The 8,677-nt window shown below is 41.8% G+C and overlaps 1 protein-coding gene across 1 annotated transcript in view; it reads right to left on the bottom strand.

Moving 5' to 3' along the window:
• LOC125879469 (adenylate cyclase type 9-like) overlaps window positions 1-8,677 on the bottom strand; it is a 53,918-nt gene that overhangs the window by 7,816 nt on the left and 37,425 nt on the right. Inside the window, exons 4-9 of the mRNA XM_049561375.1 lie at window positions 8,386-8,642; window positions 8,155-8,257; window positions 7,326-7,534; window positions 4,192-4,351; window positions 3,782-3,924; window positions 91-114 (exon numbers count right to left, since the gene is read on the bottom strand). Of these exons, the coding sequence (XP_049417332.1) occupies window positions 91-114; window positions 3,782-3,924; window positions 4,192-4,351; window positions 7,326-7,534; window positions 8,155-8,257; window positions 8,386-8,642 (896 nt within the window). The remainder of the gene's footprint in view (window positions 1-90; window positions 115-3,781; window positions 3,925-4,191; window positions 4,352-7,325; window positions 7,535-8,154; window positions 8,258-8,385; window positions 8,643-8,677) is intronic.

Below are 8,677 nucleotides of genomic sequence, written 5' to 3'. Positions count from 1 at the left end.
CAGAAACTGCCTACCAACAGTAAGTAAACTGGTTGATGAGCAGGTGCAAACTGTGACACTAACAAAGCTGACAATAATCATTGCACTTACCAGAAAAACAGCTTCTTAGCAACACTGGAAAAGACGAAACACAAATAACACTTGATTAATGCATCAAGTGCATGTAGAAATCCAGCACTAGCCAATCTACACTGTCTGTTATGTTAATGTTTTGTCCTCTCTCCCTCAAAAATGGCTAATTTAAAGAGATAACAATAGTATAAGTCAGACAACATACGTGTTATGAACATTTGAAATAATTTTGGCTACAAAAGAGGAATTAAGTGATTAAAACTTCCATTTAGTTGATCTCCCTGCAGTGTCTCATGACAGGGGAGAATACCATTGTTACCATTTATCCCCTAAAACACCCTTCAAATTTTGTTTCCAGTCCAGAAAAGCAGAAGTGACTCTTGATCATTATTGAACACAACTATGCAATGGGGCTCGAAATATTTTTGACAGCCATTTTTCTTTGGGGCCTCTACAATCTACTCAGTGGTCAGACTGAATAAGTTTAAACTGTCTGTCCATAGTATGTTCATCTGATATTCCCTGATACAATTCCGATAGTGCTAACCCTAAACTAACCTCCTTTTTCTCTTATAAAGTTTGAAATATGGCTTTGCTAAAGCAACACGCCTGTTTCCGGCTTGTTAGAGGCGTATCTGTGACAGTGAAACAGGAACTTGTTGAGCTTCCAGTTTCTTTCACCAGTGAGTGGTGATTTCTTCTATTCTCATTGATCTGTTACTCAGTGGTATCTTTGTCTCGTTCTGCCCTTTCAGCTGTCAGTCTGGTTGAACAGTTGTACAGTGTTTTGTTCTTCATGTAAAAACATGGACGGATTATGAGACAACGAGGCCCTAGGCACATCTACGCAAAAGGCCCCACCATATCTCCTATAGACTTTGTGGTGGTTTTGAATCCCTTTGCAGTCTGTGTGCATCTTTTTGTGGATTTGTGCCTCATTCTAGTCATTTTTTGAGTCCTTGTGGTTGTTTAGTGTCTCTTGGAGGTAATCTTCTGTCTTTTTTGGGTCATTTTGTGTCTCCTTGTCATTTTTTTGTGTCTTTTTGTGGACATTTTGTCTCTCTGATGACTTTTTTTGTTCCTTTGAGATAGGTTTGCCTCTCTTTGATGTAGATTTCAGTACATTTTGTGTTGCTTTGTAGTCATTTTTGTGTCCTGGTAGTTGTTTTGTGTATCTTGGAGGTAATCTTCTGTCTTTTTTGGTCATACGTGTATCTCCTTGTCATAGTTTTGTGGGGGTTGTTTCTCTGACAACTTTTTTTGTTCCTTTGAGATAAGTTTATATCTCTTGGAGGTCATTTTGGGTACATTTTGTGTTGCTTTGAAGTCATTTTGTGCCTTCTTGTGGTTGTTTTGTGTCTTTTTGTAGATATTTTGTCTCTCTGATGGCTTTTTTGTTCCTTTGAGATAGGTTTGCCTCTCTTTGATGTAGATTTCAGTACATTTTGTGTTGCTTTATCATTGCTTTGTCATTTTTTGAGTCCTGGTAGTTGTTTTGTGTCTCTTGGAGGTAATTTTCTGGGGGGGGGGTCATTTTGTGTCTCCTTGTCATTGTTTTATGTCTTTTTGTGGACATTTTGTCTCTCTGACAACTTTTTTTGTTCCTTTGAGATAAGTTTATGTCTCTTTGAGGTAATTTTGGGAACATTTTGTGTTGCTTTGAAGTTATTTTTTGTCTTATTGTGGTTGTTTTGCCTGTTTTATAATTATTAATTATTTTTTTGTCTCCTTGCTGTTCTTTTCCATCTTTTTGTGGCCTTTTTGTGTCTCATTGTAGTCATTTTGAGCCTCTTCCTGGTCAATACGTGTTAATATGAGTGATATTTTGCAGGTGAAGGCCCCTTGAAACTTTGTCCCCCTGGTCCTCTGCCTGGTAGGCTCGTTCAGTAATCCATCCATGAGTACAAAACATTACATTTTTTGAAAATCCTTTACTCAAAATAACACATATTGTTTCGAATCAAGCTTTTGAGGCTGGCAATTCCACATACAGTACAGGCCAAAAGTTTGGACACACCTTCTCATTCAATGCGTTTTCTTTATTTTCATGACTATTTACATTGTAGATTCTCACTGAAGGCATCAAAACTATGAATGAACACATGTGGAGTTATGTACTTAACAAAAAAAGGTGAAATAACTGAAAACATGTTTTATATTCTAGTTTCTTCAAAATAGCCACCCTTTGCTCTGATTACTGCTTTGCACACTCTTGGCATTCTCTCCATGAGCTTCAAGAGGTAGTCACCTGAAATGGTTTCCACTTCACAGGTGTGCCTTATCAGGGTTAATTAGTGGAATTTCTTGCTTTATCAATGGGGTTGGGACCATCAGTTGTGTTGTGCAGAAGTCAGGTTAATACACAGCCGACAGCCCTATTGGACAACTGTTAAAATTCATATTATGGCAAGAACCAATCAGCTAACTAAGGAAAAACGAGTGGCCATCATTACTTTAAGAAATGAAGGTCAGTAAGTCGCAAAAACCATCGAGCGCTACAACGAAACTGGCACACATGAGGACCGACCCAGGAAAGGAAGACCAAGAGTCACCTCTGCTTCTGAGGATAAGTTCATCCGAGTCACCAGCCTCAGAAATCGCAAGTTAACAGCAGCTCATATCAGAGACCAGATGAATGCCACACAGAGTTCTAGCAGCAGACCCATCTCTAGAACAACTGTTAAGAGGAGACTGCGCGAATCAGGCCTTCATGGTCAAATAGCTGCTAGGAAACCACTGCTAAGGAGAGGCAACAAGCAGAAGAGATTTGTTTGGGCCAAGAAACACAAGGAATGGACATTAGACCAGTGGAAATCTGTGCTTTGGTCTGATGAGTCCAAATTTGAGATCTTTGGTTCCAACGTGTCTTTGTGAGACGCAGAAAAGGTGAACGGATGGATTCCACATGCCTGGTTCCCACTGTGAAGCATGGAGGAGGAGGTGTGATGGTGTGGGGGTGTTTTGCTGGTGACACTGTTGGGGATTTATTCAAAATTGAAGGCACACTGAACCAGCATGGCTACCACAGCATCCTGCAGCGACATGCCATCCCATCCGGTTTGTGTTTAGTTGGACAATCATTTATTTTTCAACAGGACAATGACCCCAAACACACCTCCAGGCTGTGTAAGGGCTATTTGACCAAGAAGGAGAGTGATGGAATGCTGCGGCAGATGACCTGGCCTCCACAGTCACCGGACCTGAACCCAATCGAGATGGTTTGGGGTGAGCTGGACCGCAGAGTGAAGGCAAAGGGGCCAACAAGTGCTAAACACCTCTGGGAACTCCTTCAAGACTGTTGGAAAACCATTTCAGGTGACTACCTCTTGAAGCTCATGGAGAGAATGCCAAGAGTGTGCAAAGCAGTAATCAGAGCAAATTGTGGCTATTTTGAAGAAACTAGAATATAAAACATGTTTTCAGTTATTTCACCTTTTTTTGTTAAGTACATAACTCCACATGTGTTCATTCATAGTTTTGATGCCTTCAGTGAGAATCTACAATGTAAATAGTCATGAAAATAAAGAAAACGCATTGAATGAGAAGGTGTGTCCAAACTTTTGGCCTGTACTGTATATATATGCTCTTTTCTTGAAATTTCAATGAGCAAGCTGTCACATTATCATCACACTATTGTTGAACACAGTTAAATTACATCACATTTTTCAAATCTATTATTTCCTTTCATTGTCCCTTCATCATGTCATACCTGCAGGGGGAGCTGAAGAGCAGGACAAGCATTGCTAGTCCCACCAAAGTCGCTAGAAGTGAGCGCATCCAGTAGCTGAGTTGGCAGAAGTTACAGTACTGAATGATAGCTATGATGACAGCACAGCAGATGAACATGGTGAACTGGGGAGAATACGGGGCACAGAGTCATTAGTCAAAAGAGCCCATAAGATTATCACATAAATTCCACTGACTGCAGGCAACACACTGTGCAACTGAAAGACATATGCTGAATATAATCAAGTCAGATATGGATATTTTATGAGCATGGTAGACTTACAGGTGAGGTAGAGAGATAAATCTGCTATGAAGTCAGCAATCAAATCAAAGCTTTTAACACCCACATGATCCATTTCTAAAAGTAGGAAAAGTATGAAACTTAAAATCCACCTGGATGGAGAGTTGCATGTCACAGGAGACATGGGAGAAGACAGCCACAGTGGGCAGTGACACCAGGACGGCTCCTAAAAAGTGACGCGCCACCCAGCCTGAGATCACTCTCATCAGCACCCGAGTGCAATTCAGCACACTGTCCAGGTAGAAAGCCATACTGGAGAGGAAAACAGACAACTGTTACTGATATACAGATTATTATGATGTAAAGATAACAGTAATAAAGTGTTTATCTGATACTTAAGTGTCTTATTTGAACCCAGCCTGATCCCAACATGAATAATAAACTCAAGTGGGTGTATCTAAATAATATAAATGTACACCCACCGGCCACTTTATTAGGTACACCTGTTCAACTGCTCATTAACGCAACTAGCTAATCAGCCAATCACGTGTCAGCAGCTCAATACATTTAGGCATGTAGACCTAAGTGAAGATGGCCTGCTGAAGTTCAAACTGAGCATCAGAATGCTGCTACAGCAGCAGAAGACCACACCAGGTGCCACTCCTGTCAGCTAACAACAGGAAACTGAGGCTACAGTTCACACAGGCTCACCAAAACTGGACAATAGAAGATTGGAAAAACGTTGCCTGGTCTGATGAGTCTCAATTCCTGCTGCCACATTCAGATGGCAGGGTCAGAATTTGGTGTAAACAACATGAAAGCATGGATCCATCCTGCCTTGTATCAACGGTTCAGGCTGGTGGTGGTGGTGTAATGGTGTGGGGGATATTTTCTTGGCACACTTTGGGCCCCTTAGTACCAACTGAGCATGGTTTAAACACCACAGCCTACCCGAGTATTGTTGCTGACCGTGTCCATCCCTTTATGACCACAGTGTACCCATCTTCTGATGGCTACTTCCAGCAGGATAACACACCATGTCACAAAGCTCAAATCATCTCAACATGACAATGAGTTCACTGTACTCCAGTGGCCTCCACAGTCACCAGATCTCAGTCCAATAGAGCACCTTTGGGATGTGGTGGAACGGGAGGTTCACATCATGTATGTGCAGCTGACAAATCTGCAGCAACTGTGTGATGCTATCATGTCAATGTGGACCAAAATCTCTGAGGAACGTTTCCAGCACCTTGTTGAATCTATGACACCAAGAATTAGCACAGTTCTGAAGGCAAAAGGGGTCCAACCTGGTACTAGCAAGGTGTACCTGAAAAAGTTGCCTGTGAGTGTATATATATGTAAGAAAAAAAAAATCATCTGGGCCGTTTTTGCTCCAGAACTCTCATTCCTAATACTCCCTGGTTGCCGAGTAAATGTCTGTGCCAACATCTCCAGAACTCCTCCCACTCTGTTTAATGTATGTAAGTATTGACAGTAATCCACCTAAACTCCCAAACTATTTTCCAGTTGCAGTTGTCTGATGACTTTGATCAGGTAAAGATAAACCAGTAAGCCTGCATGCAAACACCTTTCTGTTTCTCTATTTTTTGTATCAGGCGCTGTAATACAGATTATTTTTTTCTGTTTTTCTGAATTGACGAGATTATTATCTCAGAATTCTTAAAAAAAAAGTTGTAATGGAAAAAAAAACTGCTCTTGTTTTTCTGTATTAACATTATTATGTTGTTAAATTGGAAAAAATACTAGATTATTATCTTGTTAATTCAAACAATTAAGAGCTGATTTTCTTTCATGATCGTTTTTCTCAGAATTCTGGGATAATAAACTTGTTAATTAAGAAAAACAGTGTTTTTCTCAAGTGAATGCATCGCGCTTCTGTACCAGTCTTCTCAAAGTAATGGACACTTTAGTGTGTGTTGTGCTGCACAAATCAGAGCGCAGTTTATCACAACTAAAGTATTAATGTTGACAAGTGGCCCCATTAGGAGCAGCTTGCTAAATGTTGAATGTGGAGTAAAGGGCCAATTTGTGTGTTGGGATTTTTCCTTTAAACAAAATGATTACCGTAACCTCTTCCACTCTGCGGGCATGCTGGCGTTCTCTTCTGTCTGTAAGAGGCTGTAGCGAGCTGAGTCTTAAAGCAAGCGTTAATATACTGGTGTCTTATGAAACTAGAATATGTAAGTAATTCACTGGTAGCAACCATGTCATGCTAGCTTGTCGGGAAGGGTTAAATAATGCTCAAATGGCATGGGCATTTTCACAGGGGGTCTCTTGACCTGTCACTTCAAGATACCTGAATGAAATGGGTTCTATGGACACCCACAGGCCTCCACTATACAGACATGCCCACTTTATGCTAGTTGAATGCAGTTTGGGGCAAAAAACATGCATGCAGTGTGTAGTTACACAAACAGGAGTTACATAAACTGGGTATGACTGGAAAGATAAGCCCATTTTATTCATGTGTGATGATGTAACTCCCAGCAGTAGCCATTTTATTGTAGTGAGACCATTTTTTGACACGGACATCACTGTAAAAACTGACCTATAGTGACCTCTAGGATGATCACAGCCTCGTGAAACTTTACAATGCTTACCTAGAAACCTCAGGCATCTGGAGGATGTATAGCTTTCGTAGGTTTATTCATGATAAGAGGGGTTTCTCAGCAGTTTCTAGAACAGCAGTGCTCGCCATCCAATCGCCAAAAAATGCAATTCTTAGAGAGATCACCAAATGTAGAAAGGTTTTGATACCAAACCACAGCATGGAATTTTCTGTGATGTTCCTCAAGGACTTAGTGTCTTAATATTGTATTTTTTTGAGGGATTTTTGACCATTTTGACCAATTTTCAAGTGCTCAAAAGAGCACGAGAATGGACATCATATACTTCCATCACAATGTTCTTAACCCTTATACACTCTAAACTTTTCAAGTTTGAATGGGCACCTAATCAAAAACAATGTTAATTACATAGTTTTCAGATGATGTAGACCACTTATATGTGGCAAATACTGTAGACCTGCTATCTCCCCTTTAGATCCCCTTCCCCCCCCTAAAAAAAAAGACAAGAACTGGTCTATGGTCAGGCGGGGTGGAGAAGAAGAGGCCAAATTAAAATGCTAACAAATTAAAACAGAACAAAACATTACTATCATGGCCTTATGTAACAATAAACTCTGAACATGTGGGGGAGGTTTGCTGACATTGTCTCGCAGGCTGTCTCATAGTTTAAGACCCATACTCTATCTTTACTATCTCACCGTATAGCTAACAGCAGAGCCACAGCCTCCAACAGGGCGGCTACAGCTGTCAGAACAAGCGCCGGCGTGGACAAACTCTGCTGGGTGACGAGCGGTCGAAGGAAACAGGCCAGCGAGAGAGCCAGAAACACTGAGCAGCACAGCAGCATGTCCAGGAAGGAACTGAACATTGGACTGGCGAAAGTCTGCACCGCTGCTTGGTTTTCCACCTGGGAGGGAGAGAGAGAGAAAGAGGAAAAAACAGACAAAAGCAAGCAGAAATAAAATCATCATCAAGTAAGTCCACTAAAATCTATCCTAATTCTCGTATCAATGCCTCCGACTCTAAACTACACGATGTAGCAACAGTTGCAGCCACCAGAGTGAAGGTGCACTTCTGAGGTTATGCCAGCAGAGGACATCACACACTAACACAAAACTACTTTTAAGGTCCTGCAGTGATTTCTCTTTGCCGCAGTCTTGACCGGTCTGGTCATAATAACGCAGCAGCTAACAGGCTTCCCAGACAAGACGCAGACTCGCAGAGAAACACAAACAGCCAGAAAGACACGCACAAACATGGGTAGACGCAAACAGGTGGAGAAAGCAGAGGTGGGATGACTGCCATCGCAAAAACACACTGTTTTTTTTTCTGACAGTTGCAAAACTCCCAGCAACACTAAAGACGGCTACGGTAAGCTCATTATATTTTTAGATAATGTAAAGTATAAACATACGCACACATGAGCACTCATTAAACACGCAGACATGCAGGCACCGTTATGTCATGTACGAAAAAAGCTCACACACACAATCACACACACACACACACACACACACACACACACACCTCCTCCTGGTTGCTTATCCGGTAAGCAGACTCCAGGCTCTTCTCCAGGAAGGTGAGGCTCAGCTTATTTATGGGAGGTCTGTAGAAATAGTCCTTCATGAGGCTGTCACAGGCACAGACGAAACGCGGTGAGAGTTATATTCAGTTGGGATTTTGAGTGTTTCAATCAAGTATCTTAAAACGGACACTGACATCCTGATCAACTTTACATTATGATTAATTGTTACTAACCTGTCCTCTTTAATGACATCCACAAAGTGAGCGTCGCTCCTCTCCCTGAAGTTCTTGGAGCGTAGAGGGATGAGCGCCGAGTGGTCCATGCCCATGGCTCCTCCGCTCCATGTCTTCTTCTCCTTCTCCTGCAGCATCTCGCACAGTGACGTCTGGCTGTTGTTCAGAGCCTCCAGCTGAGGACTGAGGAGGCCGTTCAGGGCCTTGGGGCTGCGCCCTGCAGAAACCGCTGGGGAGCACTTGAGATTTGAAGAGTCCTGGTGGAAAGAAGAGGGAGAGAAGAGTTAGGGCA

This window comes from Epinephelus fuscoguttatus, linkage group LG19, assembly GCF_011397635.1.
Source record: "Epinephelus fuscoguttatus linkage group LG19, E.fuscoguttatus.final_Chr_v1".
NCBI classification, from domain to species: Eukaryota; Metazoa; Chordata; class Actinopteri; order Perciformes; family Serranidae; genus Epinephelus; species Epinephelus fuscoguttatus.
This window is presented reverse-complemented; position numbering and strand designations above follow the sequence as displayed.